This window comes from Carica papaya, chromosome 7 (genome assembly GCF_054855325.1).
Source record: "Carica papaya isolate Zhongbai chromosome 7, ASM5485532v1, whole genome shotgun sequence".
NCBI lineage: Eukaryota > Viridiplantae > Streptophyta > Magnoliopsida > Brassicales > Caricaceae > Carica > Carica papaya.
The window spans coordinates 926664-946977 of NC_142315.1; the positions used below are offsets into that span (position 1 = coordinate 926664).

Below are 20314 nucleotides of genomic sequence, written 5' to 3' on the forward strand. Positions count from 1 at the left end.
TTAGCTACCAATTTGATTTTTCGTCATTAAATATCATGGATGAGAATTTCAGAAGCATGTTCTTATTGTACCGTTCAGGCTGCAAGTACAAGCACTTTAATTGTTCCTTGACTGTTTGCAGTTAACATTAATGGGCTTTCACTCTTCCAACACACAGCACTAATGAAGTAAGATCCTGTCCCCATGTCATCATCACCATCTTCGATCTCAGATCCGAATCTGTGGAAAGTTAGAGGTTTGGAGATGGCCTGCAAGTTATACCAATATTAAAAAGTCAGTTCATGATAGGGTGCTACATGTCATTGAAGATGTAACCAACAGTCATTTGGTTTAAGCAGAAAAAGAAAAGGTAAAAGTAATTTGATATAAATAAGTTTAACAAGTTACAGGACTGATACATACTCCGGTTAAATCTATTAAATTCGTTTTGAAGTTTATTTTAATTAATTTGGCGGTACATAAGATTTTCTTTTTTGATATACAATGATAAACAAGATTAACACAGGAATCTTTTTCCTCTTCCAACGTAAAATTAAGTCTATTTTGGCAGAGAGAAAATGAGGGAAAGTAAGAAAGGAACTACTATCTCTCCTAATCTTAAAAGGATAGCTCTAAGTACTACGAGATATATTCTCTAGTTGTCAGCTGAGTTTGAATTTTGAGATAAGTAAATAAGAAGTTAATGTCTCTAAAATATCAAGCCTTGACGTAGATGAGCTATATTCAACAAAAGGAAAATGTGTGCACAAAGCTCATTCAGACATTACTAACCGCAGAACAAAATAAAACTCCCATTTAAAATAATTAAGGATGACAATTGGATAGAGAAATCTGGTTATCTACCCGTTCCCACCGTAATGGGATGTAAATGGGGCAAATGTAGGTGATGATATAGCATGGATGGGAGCTCTTTCACCCAGATATGAGAGGGACATCTACTATCCTACCCTACTAAGTAATTTTATATAATTTCTTATATTTTTATATATATTTTTTATTATTTTATTACAAAAAATTACAATATATTTTAAATTAATATTTTATTGCAGTTCTATTACATATAAACTTATATTTGATCTATTTAAAAATATTTTATAGAAATAATTTGGACATGTAATATAATGTTAGATGTTTCACCTCGGGATATAACTTTGGGAGTCAAGGATGGTACTGGGACCGGTATAAGGTGAGGGAGAGGCCCCCCACCCCCACCCTTGCATCCTAATCATAATCCCAACTCCACCACTTCACCACTCTCTCCGATCTCACACCTAGAACAGGTAGAAAAATATTCCCCTATCCCACTTCATAAGTGAAACTTTTGCCTCCATGAATATTTAATCTATAAAATTTATTTAATTATATGTTATAATTTTTTAAGCTAAAATAAAAAAAATATAAAGAGCATATTAAACAAAATATGTAAAAATGACTAGCATAGCAGGTGTTGGACATGTGTGGTGTCTCTCCTATTCCCATTGCTCGACCCAGGCAGGAAAAAATTTCTATCAGTTTCTAACCACTACCCAAAATTTCCCCCATCTATCTGATCCACTAGGGTGGATGGGACCCATAACTGGGTTTTCTCATTCCATTTCCATCCCCAGTGGAGGCTGAGACTCCTTTGTCATCCCTAAAACAATCCTCATTCCTTTTCCCTCCTCTATCCTACATTTCCCTCTCAAACAACCAGAACTAAGGATTTGGTTGAAGGCCAGAATAGGAGAAGTAATAAAAGAATTACTACTCATCACAACAAAATATACCTAGAGAATATAGATTAAATAAAAGAATCCATAACTTGAACTAATAACTCGCTATGAAGATCAAAATTATCCTCATTCTCTTCTCACCCCTCTCTTCTTTTAATCTCCCATTTGGATCTGAAAGGACGAACCTCGTTTTTTGCTAATGCACACCAACAAAAAAGTTTATTATCAATGAAATGGGTTTATGAGTAATGACCTTGTGGTAAACATATACTTCATTGGTTTCACTGCCGCAAGCAATGTATTCACTATTCACCGAGAGACCCACAAAATTCTTCTCATTTGTGTGACCTCTAAAAGTGCGTAGCTGAGAAAATTACAACCAGGAGAGAGTTCAAAAAGTCAGGGCAAATGTAACCAGAAATTGATATATGGACTTAAAAAAGATTAATAGATAGAGATAAACAAAGCTGGAAGTTGGTAGAAGATAACCTGGAAGTTAGGAACAACAAAAACCTTGGAGATGAATTTGTCCAATGCAAACACATATGATAATGTTTTAATAAGCACAAGATGACTTACTGGCAGATTTTCCTTCACGTCCCATAAGCACAAGGTGTTGTCAGTGGATGCAGAAGCCAGTTCGTTGTTCGACAAAAACTTCACATATGACACAGCTTTCCTGTGCCCACTGAACACAAAAAGTGGTCGGCTGATGTTTCTCAAGTCATAATAATGAATCTGATGATCAGCAGAACCTACCTGCAAAAATTCATGATATCAATCATAAGATAGTCTTTTAGATCAGATCAAAAGCCAAGCACTAAGCTGCTGCTATTGAAAATTGCTCCGCTGAGTTTCTCATGTTAACTTCGATCATGGAAAAGGTAGCAAAAGATCTATGATCGTCATGGACTACCGAATCAAAAAAAAAAAAAAAAAAAAAAAAAAAAAATTACCGCCACATAAATGCTGGATCCAGGATTATATTTGACAGAACAAATATTTGCTTTCATGTCAATGTTGAGAACACTTGCTTCCTGTTTTGTGCACCAAACTTTAACCTGTAGACATAAACTCACATAAAAGCAGTTCTAAAATTTAAATCTGATCAAATATATTAGTATACAATGAAGCAAAAGATGCTAAAATGAATGAACCATCATTTTTTTTTTGTCTGAAAGATGATTTAATCATTAGATTTACTGTAAAAAACTCCTGTTGACTGGAAATTGCATTAATCTGAGGATATGGCAACCTTTGATCTGTTAATTTCAGATGTACCAATCTCTTTCAAAGAAAACTTCCCATAACTTGTTAAAACCACAGGACCTCGAAGCTTCAGGACAGCCATCCAGAAAAATCTATATTAAATTTCAAAATTCGCCTCTATTTTTATCATAAAGGCTAGTCACAGCAGAGAAATAATAACTGCTACAAAAAGCAGCTATAATTCTCAAATCTTTGGACTAGACAATGCTGAAAGATCAACAGTCTAGCACTGAATTCCTCAATTTGATTTTTCATATTTAGAACTTCAATCTCTACTCAATCTGATGGCCCATGGGTTGTCAATATTGTTGCTTGCATCACATAACAAGATAACACAACTTCTTTGTTCTGCCACATTGTAAAGGAGAACAGACGCCCTGGGGAAAGAGGAAAAGAGTATCGAGCCCAATTCCAATAAGCCCTCCAAAGATAGCTCTGTACCACTTGAGCTAACCTGCTCGGGACATAACCAGAACTATATGCAATAGAAATAAGAGGAGATAAACTACCTTGCTGTCATCACTTCCAGACACAAGCATTGAAGGTTCTGTCTGTGAAAAATCAACACTCCAGGCACGTTTCTCATGCTCCTCATATTCCATCACACTCTGCAAGGGAAAAAAGGCCTTCTTAAGGCATTCTTTAATTTATAATGAAATTGAACCCTCTGATGAGATATTATCTATACCTGGCGAGTAGTCACATCCCAGATTGTTACTATTCCTTCGTAATCACTACTAGCAATATTGTTTTTGGTGTGCTTGTTCCAGCTCAGGCAACTAAGTTTAGATCTTGCAGATATTTCTACAATTGGACAATGCACATCTAATGGTTCATTCACCACCTGGAAATAAATGCCAAAGGCAAATATTGATTGGTCAATTGAAGATACAAATTTGGTGCATAATTTAGTAAGCTGGAATCATCAGTAGCAATGTTCTGCAATACCTCCAACAAAGAGAATGCTATCTTAAGTAAATGAAAGCAAGAACGAAAGTACTCTAATATTAAGATTAAAATACAAACGGGTGTTATCATTGGCAACCTCAATCAAAGAAATCTTGAAAAACTATCATGTGCGTAACAATCAATCCAGAACCATTAAAGACTAGCGAAAATCCAAAACTTAAGAATTGTAATCAAAGTAAAATCCTTTTATTGCTCAGTTAAAAATACTTGAGAGGGCATATTGCACAAGCTGACAACAGTGCAACATAATAACTGAAACTTGCCAAGTTCAAAATTGTCCTGAACCTATTTTAAGCAACATGCTCTCTTGAAAGGGATATTACTAATCAAAGAGTGGCTAGCAATAGGAAAAACATAATAATGTCCCAGAAATATTATGCTGCTTGAAATAAAATTCAGAAATCCAACTCTTACTGAGGAAAAGTCAAAAACTTTAATGCGCCTTGAAACTCCAGCAGCGGCAAAAAGCTCACCATCACGATCAAATTCTATACTGCAAAATAGTTTAAGAAAACCAATAAAGCTAGCTGTTTTGGTGAAGCTAAAACATAAAAGAAAAGAAAGGACATCTCAAAGAGAATGAAGTTATAAATCCCATTATTGCTCCGTTTCTTCCAACTTTTGAAGGAAAAAAGAAATTGAAGGCCCTTAAGCCAACAAAGTTCAGGTTATACTTAATTCTCAATCCATATGACTTAAATGAGATTCATATGCTCAGTGATTTTATAGTTATCATGAATAAACAAGAGCTACCTGAAATACCTTCCTGATTCCCTGAACGATATGGAATAGATTAAAACTAGAAAGAAGGTAATGTAATCTGACTCACCTTGAAACAACATTGGCAGAGTGGAAAAGATCCTCATGTCGAATTTCAGAAATAACCCTCAAATGACTAATTTGGACAAAAAGATATGAGTGAATAAAAGAGCAAGTTAGTTCTAAGCTGATAAGATAGACATACTGTAACAGAGTAACATAAGATGGTTTTCATAAATAAAAAATTGTTCACCTGTATTGGGTAAATGAATGCAGTACTGACTGGAAATCCTCAAGGCCAGGATTATAACCTTCTCTGCTTATGGCTTTTGTGTCCCTATCTACATGGTTATGTGATTGTCTCAACCATTGCCGCCGCTTTTGTAGATAACACTCTTGCAGGTCGTTAAACTGTAATAGAAGATTATGAGAAGTAGACAGTAAAACCAACCAATAAATGAATCAATCATTTAAAGCTGTGATTTACTGGTACTGACTTATCTATAATGTTTTATGCAATTGGCAATGCAATCTTTGTATAGCCACCATCAGGGATCATTAATCTCACACCAGCATAAAGGAAATATAGTATAGTAGCCAGTCAAGAGAACTGGCTCATCTAATGCATACACGCCATCTTACATACTAAGCTAGATATATGTCCTTAAATATTATCTAAAAAAAGAGATACCCATCCTTAAATAAAATATTGAAATATGCCACAAGAATCCAACGCTAAAGCCCAACTCTTCAGGATGTGCAAGAAGGTTATGGTTAATAGTCTTTCACTATGCTCAGAAAATAGCTTGAACCTTCTCCATTATTTATAAGCAAAGAGGGATTAAAGTATAATGCCTTGAAGGTGTCATACCTTCACCTTTTATCACCGCCAGATTTCTGAACTCAAATCTCATCCATTCAATTGAGTCAATGAATTAACAATCGAGATGTTTTTACTGAACTAAAGGTCATCAGATATTAAGGAACTGTGTCTTGGTTCAAACTACGGACCCTTGGGCTATTTTTAGAATAGACCTAGAGATCCTACAAAATTCATTTGTAAATACACACTTAGTTTAACTAAGAAAGTATGCAAATTATACCAGGATATTAAAAAAATTGACCTCATATGGCATTCTACACAAGTTCATTTATCATTTAAAGGATATTTTCACCATCTCCATGTGAATTAACTTAAATTTGCAAATGAATTTCATAAAAATTTTGGATCATTCCAAATATAGCCATAAATCTTTTCAAGTACAGAATACAAATTTTCTCTCAAAACAGCTGAGATATTGGATGCAATATCATGGAAGACACTAACCTGTGCAAAGATCTGCGTTTTCCTTGCAAAACCTTCTTGAGAAACAAATTGTGTGTCTGGTCCACTATAAGTATCCCTTATTTGCATGCCCTGAGAAACCACTTGAGCCTTTTCATCAGCCTTCTTTTTCAGCACATTTCCAGAACTAAGTCTGCTGTATGAACCAGGAACATTGCCATTGCTATTCTTATCGACCATTGATTGCAAGGGTCTAGCTCCAACAGAGTTATCAAGCATCATGTGCTCTACCAAGCATCTTTCTTTTGTTCTGTATAATTCCCTTCTATGCCTCTCTACTGCATCTAGGTCCTCCGTAACATAGTGAAGATCAGCTTGGATCTATGAAAGAGAAACCATCAGTAACTCTGTTAACGTGATAACACAAAACTTTTTTACCACTTTATCAACATTAATAATAGAACTTCCAGCTATCAAACCATTGAGCTTTTTTGGGTAGTATAAAAAATTAGAGTTGAGGAATAGACCAGAAATTAATATAAAGCACGGGATTCTACAGTCAAGATATCAGACGCTTGAATATAAATCTTATAGGTGACATATACATATGCACATATAATCTTCTGTATTTCATATTACATATAAAACATATTTACTTCTTCAACTAATTATATAGTCTATCCAGTGAGGTCCAGTCACTGATGACATGATTACCTGATCCCAAGAAAATATGCTGATACAAAGTTAAACATTGCATAGCTTCAAGAGGAAAATTTTCAACTAAAAGAGAACATGCCTCCTGATGTAGAAGAATGAATGCTTAACTTGGCACAAAATGCCACCATAAAAAACATGTGAATTTGAGAACAACCTCATTGAGCTCTTGAAGCTTTTGCCGCCTAAGACAATGCAAGAAATTAAGTAAAATCTGCATATTTTTCTCAGCTTCTTCTTGCTCCATTTTTCTCTTCTTCTCTGCAAGGAGAGACAACAATCCATCTAGCTCCTTAACTGAGACTTCACGACCCTGCTAAGCATAACAAGAATCTTTCTATTAAATGAAACTGAGAAGAGAATTACACACATCTTAAAAAAGTTCCAAAAAGAAGTATGAACAAACACATCCATAGACATCTTCCCACAAATGATTGACATTAACTAACTGAAGAATGATCCTAACTGGAACCAGAGGAGCTCCAATGCATCATAGGATACCAATGACTAGGAGATATAGCGTACATTACCATGGAAAGAAAATAGGCTCCAGCTATTTAGTAAACAAAGTGCCTCTTGAAAAAATAGAAACTGGTTATAAATGATTGACCTGTTGTAGTGCCTGACGAAGATGTTCAACAGGAGATGCAGTCTTTGCTATTTTCCGAGCTGAATTTTTCTCCAGTAACTGCAACAGTTTACATAGATATTGTTTAAAACCCATGCTTAAGGTTATTAACCGAAACGAGACACCTGGAGAAGTAACTCTCATTTTGCCGTCCATGGAGAGCTATAACAGAATTGCCATCCATGGAGAGCTATAACAGAAACTAAATTTCACAAAAGCGTGTCTGCCATTGCACTCAGACTTTTCTTAGGATAAGCACTTATATATGGAACATATTCATGTCAGGTTAAAATCCATCAAGTTAGCCCTTCACTTAGGTTAGTGCAAAAAAATACAAGATCCAAGAATGCATGCAAGAAGAGATATCTTAAAATGCCAGTTACCAGAATAAGCCAAATTGAAAAGACAGTATTACCCTGATTTCCCAGAAAACAATCACATCCTCAGAGCAAATACCATAAAATTACGGCATATAGGCATAGTATACAAAAGAGAACAAAAATATCAAACTTTTTAGTTCCTCATCCTTTTCATTCTCTTTTGTCAATCTGAAATATCTTGGAACAATCATATGACAACAGGATATATTTCTTGCATTCTCTATTTCCTATCAATTGTCCTCTGCGTTCCTTTATTCAATAACTTTATTGTAAATGTTTCTCTTACAAGTTCTATTAGAAACTTATATGTTGCTGCATGTGGCTCATGTAAGATATAAAAAATAATTGGCTCTCTAAGTATCTATGAATGGTATAGACAAACGCAAATGAATATTACCCATATACATTTAATATTTAAGACAAACAGACATTTCAGCTGCATGTTACAGTTTGTCTGCAACCAAACAAAGAGAATGTTTGAGATTACTGAAGAAATGTGCTACTTAGTAGGTTGCTTTAAGTTACTTAAAGCAGTTAAGTTTTTATTTAAAAAATAAACAATTACGTATTTGAATAAAATGTTAATTACAAAATTTTTATTGTAAATTAATTAAAACGTATATATTTATTATAAATATCTTATCAATTATATTACTTTATGAATATATTACTAATTTTAAAAGGATATAAAAGAATAATTAAGTAAGAAGATGTATATTTTTGCTTATTTTATACTTATAAGCAGTTTTAAGCATTTTGGTTCAATCTTGCCATTTGCTAAATAGTGGTTATCAGGTTCTAAATTTGATTTTAAAACTTAAAAAGAAACACTTAATTCCTAATCTTTTAGGATCTTATTGTCTAACAAGTTCACTTAAATACTAGTTCCATAATCACTTAAAAATTAACAACATATAGTAACATAAAGTTTTTGAAATTCTATGAGAAATATATTTCTTACAAAAAATAATTATTTTTTTCTTACAATCAGCACTTCTTATTTTTTAAATAAGAATCTGCCTCTCTAAGTAACTTAAAGCATCTAGTGTTTTTAAGTAAGCAAATATTAAACACTATATAAATTAGTTGGATTAAAAAAATAACATCCTAAAAATTGGCATGATAGTTCTTAAAGTGCTTATAAAAACTCGGCGAAGACACTAATAATTTTTTTTCTTTAACCAAATACAAATATTAAACAGAGCTCCTTAGAACTACTAGTTACAAGCACTAAATAAGCCCTACTGATCAGCGTCGAAGCACAAAGAAGCCGATCCTAACAAACACGAACGGACTAAGAAACAAATCGAGCAAAGAATTGGAGAACAAAAACTGGTTTCCAATGGTTTATTTTCTTTCTTCATTTCTAAGTAACAAGCATTATGATGTAAAAGAAGTCATAAAGAAATAAAGCGAGAGAGAGACCTTGTTAAGCAATAAATTAGGGAAGATATTGCTTGGAGTAAGGTAACGAGAGCAACAAGGACAATCGTTCTTGTTATGGAGGTGAGTGACGATGCACATGTAGCAGAAGCTATGGCCGCATGCCGTGAGGAACGCGTCCGTTATGATCTGCATGCATATCGGACAAAACATATCCTTGTCTACCCCTTCCTCCTCCTCCTCCTCCGTTTCCACCTTAATCCAATCTTCCAACGGCGGCAGCGGAAGCAAGGCGATTCCATGCGAAGGCATTGGAGATAGAGGCGATAGCTCCGATTTCACGGCGGGAACCAGCACTGCTGCTGCGCACAAGGAGCTCTCTCCCATTTCTGTCGTTTTGCTTGTAAGTTGCTTTTTGTTTGGTTGGTGTGAGAAGCAGAGCTGACTCTGTATGAGTCAATGGAGGTCTCCGTACAGAAGAAGAAGAAGAAGAAGAAGGAGACCAAAATGGCGTGTGCTTTGAGCGATGAAAGTCTGTGTGCCGAGGACATTTTTACTACAGAAAATGTGACGGAAGGATTTTTTGTGAGGGGGAAAACGGCCCACGTCGGTAGGCCGGCGGTTTCTATTTAATTTTTTTTCTTTTGAACTTTATTTGCCAAATGAAACCACGTCGTCTTTAATGCCACCTCGTTTTAAATCCTCGTTTTCTTTTCCTTTCTTTTTAGCTTTTCTACTTGTACTAACGAGTAATGATAGACGTGACCGATTATAATCCGTTACCCCCCACACACCCGCCAGTCATACGACGTCGTTTAAACCTTTTCTAAATCCATGCCGAACACTCGAGTAATAAAATAGTGAAGTGGGAAATGCATCATACGAAGTTAATGACGTGATAACTATCATAAATTTTCATTACAAATAACTAAAAGATTATCTCGTAATGAATTATAAAATACTTAAAATTCTAAAAAGATATTTCGTAACCCATTAAAAACATTAAATTCCTAATAATATTATGAAAACCAATACGATCAGTGCAAAGTGTAAACTAAGAAATGATTTAGTTGGACCAATTTGCCTTTTCTTTTAGAAAAAAAAAATCAAGATTTGTGGGTTATTTTATTTCTGCTAATGAACCAAATATAAATACAACTCAAATCTAAAATTTGTAGACATTCATTTATTATTGTTTATAACAAAATTATATTTCATAGTTTATTCTTCCAGTATTTTCCATAATTTTATATTTTTTTAAATCAATAATAACCAGTAATCAGGCAAGTTAATGCTATAAATAAGGATCAGAAATTAAAATTTAGATATTAACCTGTGGGTAATATGCACTCCAATAACGCAAATAAGTCCTTTTTACATAAATAACGAATACTAAGATGAATTAACACAAAAGAGATCCTCCTTATTAACCAAAAACAATCTATTTTTCTTTTATTTAGCTAAAAATTTGGACCATTTTTCATATAACGAGAGTAAATCTAATTTTCAAATTACAGTACCTAGTTGTGTGCATGCACTAATACATTTCTTTTTTTGCTGTGTGTGTAAATCTAAGTGAGTTCCTCGAGATCTTACTTCTGCCTTGCCGGAGAAGATGTTACAGATTTCTTTACACAATCTACAATACCTTCACAATCTATTTGAGGTAGAATGCAACCAGACTCGTTATCAGCACCATCCTCTGGAGATGAATGAGGAGAACGAAGATTTCCGTGAATCTGGCAGGCCCTCATTGTCTTACAGTGCTCAGCTTCGTCGTCTCTGATGTTCAAGAACACATCGTACAGATTATCTGCGATAAAAGCAAAAATTAACGAGGAAAAAAAATCAATCAATTAAATGGTTTAGCATATTTTGAGAATAACCATTTTCAAAACATGTTCTTTACCTATCTTTGGCCTTCGAGAATTTGGAGGTCTAGATGTTTGGAATTCATCTGAAAAAGAAATATGCAGTTGTTAAGCTCATGTCATTTGTGGGAGGACAGTTAAAATTTTTTGAAGTTGTTCAATTTGATTTTTCCTTTGGGAGGTTAAATTAAAAAGCTAAAAAAGTAACTTTTTTTCTTTAGATTATAAACCATGTAAAAAGCTCACTTCTCTCTGTGTTTTTTTATTAAAATGCCCTTTTTATTCATGTGTCCTTTTACATTACAACATTTTTATCCATATGTCTTCTTTAATCATTTTACTGATTTCTCAACTTATAAGTACATTATACCAAACACAAGGAGCTGACTATATGTTAAATAGAGATACACTAAATAAACACTTATTTTTAACAACTTCTAAGCCTCAAATTATCTATAATCTAAAAAAATTAAAATCTAAACGAGCAGTCCCTTTCACGAGACAAACTTACCAAACAAGTACAAGTCACCTCCAGTATAGTATTTGACAGCAACCTCAGGGGCAGGCAATTTCTTCAACTCATCTACCATCAGAAGGGAACAATCAAATTAGCATTGGCAGAGAGACAATGTAAACGAATGTAATATTTGGATTGCATTACGAAGTTCATGTGCTAATATTCTTTATGCTTGTAGGTATGATGTGACATGACAAAAAAATCATCCTTTATGTCTTGAACTGAGTAAAGAAACTCCCCACGCATGAAAACCTTTTTGATTTTGTTGCAATGGAAGTCTCAAGGCTTAACATTTGGAAAGAAAACCTCTCCACCTACCTCCTTGGGCCTTGATAAATTTGTCATAGGTTTCAAATGCATGGCTTTCTACACATTCAGAAAAGTGATCTGCACCACCATAATGAATACATTAACATCAGATAACATAGATTAGAAAATGTACTAGGTTTCACTACAATGAGTATTCTGGGGCATTTGAGTGAAGAAAAACTTCTACAGAAACTGTTTTCTGGTTTTATGAGGTTTAAGGTGCAGTGCTCTGTATGAATTCACTACGAAGTCTTTTGCTTTACTTTATTAGAGGCAGAATTCTAATCTTGTTAATACTAGCATTTAGCTTAGTCCTATTCAGGAAGGATTACTTGATACTCTAGAAATTCCTCTATAATCTCCTTCTAAGATCAACATTCGACTATTCAATAAAATACTTAGAAGATTTTCTTGATATTTAATAGTGTAATTTAATCAAAGTTTAGGCTTGATACCTAATAATTCTAGATGTGATATTTAAGGTTTTCCTTAAAACCTAAATAGACAAATTATGATTAATTTGTCTAACAACAATTACTAATTATTTCTTACTATCCGCATCTTTGCATCATTTGCCCATACCCAATATGACCCAACCCCCATTATTTCTCAATCATAATATATGGACACATCTGGCTCCCCATCATTTGCCAATCATAATAAATATGTTGAATAGTGCAAGAAATGCATGCATACGTAGACATGCATGTATATATATATATATATGTATGTATACACACCTTACATGTATGGAAAAATATGTAATCGAATGGACTAACAAAGTGATTAAGTATTTAGGTAAATGTATGTTATTCATTGCGTCTCACAAGGAATTCACATACCCAGTTTTGTAGGAAACGAGTTAGCTTCATGCGCGCCATAGAAGAAGCATAAGCAAATTCTTCCAGTAGGGTCCTCTTGGCAGGCTTCACTTCAGCAGTCTTGTTGCATGATTTCCACAATTTCTTTTGGAACTTGAATTCTTATTTGGTTTTCTTTTTTACTAATTTTCTTTTTGAGAACCATATAATTTTTTCTTGCATTCAATGATATCGGCTCAATGCTGCTTTGTGAAGTTTACTCAAATTTTGTGGAGATTGGAAGTTCTGGGATTACTTTGGACTGTTTTCTTTGAACTTTTGTGGACATGAGATTGTTTTAATTGATTTCACTCGATCGGATATTTACTAATTTATCACTTGATGGAACTTTCGTATCTTATCTTTTGTAAGTTTTTTAGGGTGACACATTTCCTTTAAGGGTGCACATTTTTAGGGAACAAGTTGTTAGAGTTTTAGGTACCTATGGGCCAGATAGTACAGCAACTCATGATGTGGGTCTCTGGAAGAAAATTAACTATGAATGGGATGAATTGTCTGAGTACATCAAAATGGTTTGGCAACAACAATAGGTTAAGCTTCTGACACGATAATTGGTGAGAAGGTGGGGCTTCATATAATTAGTTTCCCATGTCTTCTCAATTACTGGTAGGAAAGAAGATTTTGTGAGCAATTTCTTTTCCTCAATTTCTGGAAATATGGTGCAGACCATTGATTTTATGAGAAACCTGAATGACCGAGAAATAGGCTCCTTCAACACATTTCTCGCTTCAACATCCACTCTGAGGGAGATGATAGGCCAATGTGGGCTCTAGAAGTTGGTGGATCTGGTGGATTTTTACTTGAAATCTTTCTACTCTCATTTAGCTTAGGAGATATTGATCTTACTTAACTTCCCTTGGAAGGTCTTTTGGAAGCTGATGGTTATCCTCAAAGGTCGTATCCTCATGATTAATAATCTTTTAGGAGCGAAAAGATCCTTGTCAAAGGTTGAAGAGACTAAAAACTGTATTCTATTGCATTCTCTCTTTTCATATCAACCGTCGTTAATTGCTCTCAAGTTCCTCGGGCTGGGGTGAGCGTCATCAAATTCTGTGGCTAAAGAAGTCTAGGCATGGCATGACATTTGTAAAGATAAGCACAAAAAAGGACTGATCTCCCTAGTCCCCTACATATCATGCGGACCATTTAAAAGGAAAGGAATAGAAGAGCATTTGAGGACTAACTTTTCCTTTTGGTGGAGTTATGAATTCTCGGTTCCAAACTTTAGGTACTTTGTTTTAAGGGTCATCCTCTTGTTTTTGTAGAGGATTGGGAGGGCCTATTGATATTTTGACTGATTTGGTTTTTGTGTCATCCTTTTGGCTCAATGGTGCAGGGGATCTCTTGTTATTTTGAGTCTTATAAAGCTTTTGTTCTCAGGTGACAACATTATCTTTTTCTCTCATCCATATATATAAAAGAAACATCATAAACATTAACGATGACTGAACGACCATGAATGTTGGGTTAATGAGAAATGAAGTTGCAAAGAAGTACGGCTTGTGTTTGGTTTACTTCCGATTTAACTACTGTTCAATTGCTAGTAATTTCATATTAATTTTAATATATATAATTAGAACAAAACTTATTGTATTCGAGTCACCACTACCCTCATCTCGAATTCTTTAATGGCTGGAATTGAGTTTTTACCTTATAATTTGGAGGTTATCTCACCATCAACATAAAAACCCAACATGTTATGTTCTAATTATGCAGACTAATATTAATATTAATATTAATATGACATAAAGAAATTAAATAGAAAGTAAACCAAATGCAGTGTGAAGAAATATCTATTAACAGATGTACTTACATGCCATTCTTGGGCTTATTGCATACATGAAAACTGTCATGAGATAATAAAAGAATGCTATGTGTTGAGCGAGAAAACGGTCAAACCACCAAGCATTTCCTCCCAATTCCTGCAACAAAAAGCCTATGATATCAAAAAATCAAGTAAACTATGCAGTACCACAATATTTCATGCCAGAATCGGCACAGATGGTAGGCAAAAATGTATAATAAAGGTTAGTAAAGGAAGACACTCGAGTGTATCTGCATGAGTGTGTGGATATCTATCTCTCAAAGTAGAACACCATCAATTAAATAAGAAAAGCCACAGATTCTTATCCAACGTAACAAAAGAAATTTTACACCCATTTCTTTAGCTAGAAGTCAATATCTCAAAAGAAAAATAATCACATTGAAGGCAGAGGAAGAAAGACTCTTACCTCCATGATAAGCAGGTGGTGCATCTCATTCCAGCTCTCAGCAAAATGCACTTTCAAGTAATCTGCCCGTCTCCACCAGCCAAAGCTCTCGTACATATGCAGCACAGACATAAAAGCTGCCATGAAAAATAAACAGCACAGACAAGTTGTGAAAGGCGATTAGAACATTCTATAGCATTCAAACAACCCAGGCCGGAACCAAATAGTCTGAACAAAAAGAAAAGATTACTTAATAATAAAAGAAAGTTAAAACTTGAATACATCCGTGCATCATTGTTAGGGTCCTTACCGATGGATCTAGTTATGGGACAATGAATTTAGTACGTATTTGTGAATGTTTATGAGTTGTTTTTCTTCATTTGCCTATCTTTGATCTAATTTATCGGTTCAGCATTCATAGTGGTGGTACTTGGATTGTTAAATTAATTAGAAAAATGAACAATTGGGAGATTGATGAATACATGAAACTTTTCAAATTGCTTTCTCCAGTGGCAGTCTCCGGTGAAAGCAAAAATGTACTTATTTAGGCTCTAAATTCGAAGGGTCTTTTCTCAATCAAGTGGTACTACAAGCATCCAACTAAAGGAGGGAGCCATGTAATAAGTTCCCATCAGAAATGATTTGGAAGGTGAATGCGACTACTAGAGTTTGACATTCTTCACATGCGAAGCAGTGTGGGAACGCATCTTAACTTCGGATAAATTGATCGGCAAGGATAATATTACGGTGAAAGGATGTTAATTATGCAAAAATGGTGCAGAGACAGGCAATTACATCGTCCTTTGGTGTCTGTCCATGCACTGCCTCTGGTCTTTGGCATAGAGCTTATAGGGGCTGAGTTGAATTATTGCAGGCATAGAGAGAGAGAGGAGATTAGGCGTAAAGGGTACTCAAATTGAGAATCACTTCATCAGGTTTATACTCTTAGGTACATTTTGAGCTATTTGGAAAGAGAGGAACAATAGATTTTTGAGGGAAGAGAATTTAAGTTTGCAAATTTTAAAGATTTATAGTTCAAGACTTAAAGTTTTTTATTAGAGCTCAACTGCTGCATTAGTGAAGGTTCTGGAAATCTTATCAACATTTTGTTAGAATTATAAATATATTTTATATGGTTTGCATTCCCTTAGTGCTCTCTGAAAATATTGGGTTTTTTCTTTAAAAAAATATATTTTCTTCCTAAATAAATCTGTCCAGAGTATAGCAACAGGATTCATTGCAATACAGGAGAGGCAGTTATTCCGAAAGTTGTTTAAATTACCTTAGGAACCACCTCCTTGTCTTATTGTTAGACTCACTGACTACAAACATCTGATATAAATAATGCAGAATATTTAACATAACAAAGACACTTTATACATATACAAACTAATTATTAAGAACAGAATTTTTCTTTCTTCTTTGATACACCTTAACAAAAAGTGTTATTTTCCCACTTGTAGAATCCTTAACAACCATGCAATAATCCCGAAAAACAGCCTCCTTCCATCCCATATGCTTATATCAAACAAACCATGCTCTCAGATATAGATTACTAGTGTGTAGTCTGGACATTAACATATTTGAGAGGATTTCAACAATATTTGCCACATGAATGTGATCAACTTCTGATATGACTATTCCATGGTATCCCAAAATATTTTTGGAATTTCAAAACCTTGATTATGATTCTTTGAACAATAGATACTAATATGGGCGAAAAATTCCATTTTGAAAACCAGATAAAATTTAAATCAAGCATGTAACTCACCAAAATAAGGAACTCTGGCAATAGTTTCCAGCACAAAGAATCTTGCATAGTGTCGATCATGGTACAGTGTATCAAGTATCTTTATCACTGAGTCCTGGAATAACATGGCTAAGTTGTAATCTTACAGTTGCAATAGAATTTGTTATGAAGGACAAGAATCCAACCATGCAACTAATTTCCTAGCATCTCAAGGAAAAAATGAATTATAGCCGGATTTTTTTATGCAGATAGTTAACAAGTGAAGTTCAGAACATTTCTAATCTCTTAGTTGCAATATCTTTATCACCTGAACAGCTTATACTGTCATATGATTTGGCATTTGGGATACAGAATGTTCTAACAGATACTCGAGTTTTGCAAAAAATAAACAGCAAGAAACCAGTCCATTCTATGATTTAATGTTATGTATTAAATTCTCATAGCATCATACAAAAGTTGAAAAGGAGCAGTGAAATTCTGCATCATCATCATGCACATCATACCAAGATAGACAATCAAGCTCTCAGAGAAAGGGGTTTCTTAAGAAAGAGTTGCTCTAAGCTTCTAACCTAAGAGCCCTGGACCAAATGCATCTCATATGGAACAAATAATAAACTAACATTTCCAATTACAAAATTAAAAGAAGAGCTGCAGAAAATCAGATAAAAATAAAAAACTGAAGAAATGATAGACTTACTGTAAGGAAGATATTCACAGATTGTTCGATCCTGATAACCCACCTCTCCAAAGCACTGGATGAAGAATTCAAGGGCGACTCATCAACTCTATCTTTCTCCTCATCATCGAGAAAACTCTTGGTTTGGAATGATTCCTCCACCTCCACTTTCTCCTCGTTGTCTTGCAGTATTGTAGCTTGAATTCGGCAGGACTTCCTACTAAATTTACAATATATATAGAACTTCAGAAACAAAAACCATTCCCTAAAATAGAAATTGACGAAACCATTTTCAGAGGACACCTAATCATCCAAATTCTTCAATGCATATGCGGACAGTGAGAAAACATGGCGTAGCTAGTTACTGGCTACTCCATTAAAAACTCGTAAAAGGAAAAAATACGAGCTAACTTTTGTTTCTTAAACGGAGTCGAGCCAAAAGTCTCAAAAAGGTACTCTAGCATCCATAATCATGAGATACACGAGAACAAGCACGGACATTCAAGCATTTGCACATTAGAGTCCAAATTTTGACTAAAATACCATCTGACATGACGAACAATTCTCATTGCCATCATTTTGGCCGAATACGACAAAATGCAAATTTCTCATTTCCAAAATTTTCGGCAATTTGGCATACAAATAAGTTATCTCAGATTCATCAAAATGTCTGGCAAATCAACGGAGGTGATCTGCTCAATTTCCGGAAAAAAAAAAAAAACAGATCAATGCTAAAGGCGGAGAAAACGAAATTACTCGCGTCCTTCAAGGAATTTCTCAGGAACCAAACAGAAGACAGTAGCAGGGCAGTAGCATACCTGGAGAGCAATGGACGAGAAGACGGAGGACAACAACATCGCAAGGGGTTTCGAGATTTGAAACGAAACGAAGAACTATAGTTCCTGGCTTTAACTGAGGATGCTGAGATAGCAAATGACGCCGTGGAAGAGAGCGCTGTAGCCATTTTTACCTCCGACTGCTTCAGAAATAGGAAAAGAATAAAAGACGAAGAAGAAAGGGGAGGTGGAGAAGAAGAATTCCACTATCAGCTAATAAATTGAGAGAGGATTTTTTTTTTCTTCTTTTCATTTTCTGGTTTACTGGTAAGAAGAGAGAGAGTAGGATGGATTTGTCGTTTGTTACGCGGAAATAAAAAGACATGGCGGCTTGGTGGACGGATATTCTGTGATCGGGCCTAGTTGTTTTCATTTGTTGGACAAATCAACGACCGAGAAACGGCGGTTTGTGGGCTGATACTCTGTGGTCGAGAGTAGTTATTTTTATTTGGTAGACCAAAGAACGACCAGTCTTTAGATATGACATCAGCTCACCGTAAGCAGGAAATTTACAATTGGCCACAGCTTTTCACCTTACTACCCTTAAAAACTATACCATGTCAAATTGTATTTGTCTTGATTATGTTTGTCCAATATCCAAATTAGATACATATATATATATAATATAATATAAATATATACTATTTTTTTTATAAAAAAAGCCAGCTACCATTCCATACTAAAATAAAATTGCAATGTTTCTAGACAAACTATCTCACACATGAAAACAATAATAGAAACGGACGACTCTATAATATGATATTTTAGTTATAATTTTTTTATTATAATTTATATTTAATTTTTTATATAATTTTTATTATTAATTATAAAATTATTTTTTTTATTATTTATAATGCCTATATTGTAAATAAATATTCAATTTATTATTGTATTAGTAAAAGTATGAGACAATAAAATTATAAAATTAATTTCAACTAGTAATATTTTTTTTAATATTCTTATTGAGTAAAAATTAATATGTATTTATCAAGGTAACTTGTAGCATTGTTGTTAGCATATTTTTTTGAATTGATTTTAATTTATGATTTTTTTTTTATTTTCTAATCAATTTATTTACTTTTATTATTTTAATTTCAATCACGTGTTAATTATTCGTTAAGTAGAAAAAATTTATCTACTTTATTAAGTTTTTTTTGCTAATTGAAATTGCGTGACTTCTTTTTTCACAATATTGACCATGGATTCCACGTCAATATAAAACTTAAAAATTTATATTTAATAATTTATCTCATGAAAAAATAGTGATATTATTATAATTTACGTTTTATTATATAAATAATATTTTATTTTTTAAAAAATATATATATCTTGTTAAGATTGTGTATACTAATTCAAACCATAATATTATTATAAATATTTAGAAATACAAAATGTCTCGATTAAATTAGAACACAATCAACTTGGGTTTTTGTTTACTTCATGTTGACAATTTGAGATGTTGATGTGTTAATTAACAATAATCAAAGTTTTTATTTTAGTAATTTTTTTTTTAATCTAAAAGCACGTACGATAAATTTAGTGCAAATAACATAGTTTAATATCCGCAGTATATTAAAAATTTTAAATTTAACAGTGACAATTAAACATTATGATTATATTTGTTGCATAATTTAACTGAACAGCTTACAGTACGAACTGATAATAATTATGCGTAGTCGATTCAATATTCCTATAGATATTTTTGTTTTCTTCACAAAAGTTTGCGATATGTTACGCGTTAATAAAGTTATTCGTTTTATATTAAATTAAATCATATACTCTACTGCTTACGCGAATTTTTAATTCATTTGAATTATATTAATTTACTTTTTAAAAAATTAAAATGTAATTATTACCTAACCTAAAAATATATATATACTATATTGTACATAAATATTTATATATATATATTTATAAATTGTCAAATGCCAAGAAAAGTTTGGTCACTTACATAACACATTATTTTCTCTTATACATGAAAAACAAATACAATGATTCCATCAAAATAAATTAAATATTAAAGAAGATTGCCCTAGAAATTTATTTGAATTTTAAAATTGGAAGGGTCGGTTTCAACGTTCAATAATATTTAGTGACGGGCCACGAACAAAGCTAATCCAAAAATCAACGTGGCAAGAAAGCAACCAGCTTTATTTATTTATTTA

At 33.5% G+C, this 20314-nt stretch overlaps 2 protein-coding genes across 5 annotated transcripts; both read right to left on the reverse strand.

The window, feature by feature from the left end:
- On the reverse strand, nt 1-9726 carry LOC110808083 (E3 ubiquitin-protein ligase COP1). Of its 2 annotated transcripts, none has more exons than XM_088208360.1 (13): nt 9142-9726; nt 7319-7396; nt 6866-7021; nt 6037-6375; nt 4963-5120; nt 4780-4845; nt 4365-4443; nt 3670-3825; nt 3491-3610; nt 2669-2773; nt 2292-2471; nt 1966-2076; nt 1-248 (listed from the first exon to the last, which is right to left on the reverse strand). In XM_088208360.1, exons 1-13 carry the CDS (start codon nt 9484-9486, stop codon nt 75-77), a joined length of 2067 nt encoding a protein of 688 aa, XP_088064486.1. In that variant the 5' UTR covers nt 9487-9726; the 3' UTR covers nt 1-74. The 2 variants fall into 2 exon arrangements, with proteins under 2 accessions (XP_088064486.1, XP_021889123.1); XM_022033431.2 differs by having other exon boundaries at nt 3491-3589; nt 9142-9722.
- Nucleotides 9727-10433: 707 nt separating this feature from the next.
- IM (Alternative oxidase family protein) lies at nt 10434-18433 on the reverse strand. Of its 3 annotated transcripts, none has more exons than XM_022033397.2 (9): nt 18132-18433; nt 17335-17533; nt 16659-16752; nt 14909-15024; nt 14491-14599; nt 11806-11874; nt 11482-11553; nt 11009-11056; nt 10434-10912 (listed from the first exon to the last, which is right to left on the reverse strand). In XM_022033397.2, exons 1-9 carry the CDS (start codon nt 18275-18277, stop codon nt 10692-10694), a joined length of 1074 nt encoding a protein of 357 aa, XP_021889089.1. In that variant the 5' UTR covers nt 18278-18433; the 3' UTR covers nt 10434-10691. The 3 variants fall into 3 exon arrangements, with proteins under 3 accessions (XP_021889089.1, XP_021889090.1, XP_021889091.1); XM_022033398.2 differs by having other exon boundaries at nt 17335-17530; nt 18132-18420; XM_022033399.2 differs by lacking the exon at nt 11806-11874 and having other exon boundaries at nt 10455-10912; nt 18132-18420.
- Between the last annotated feature and the right edge of the window lie 1881 nt (nt 18434-20314).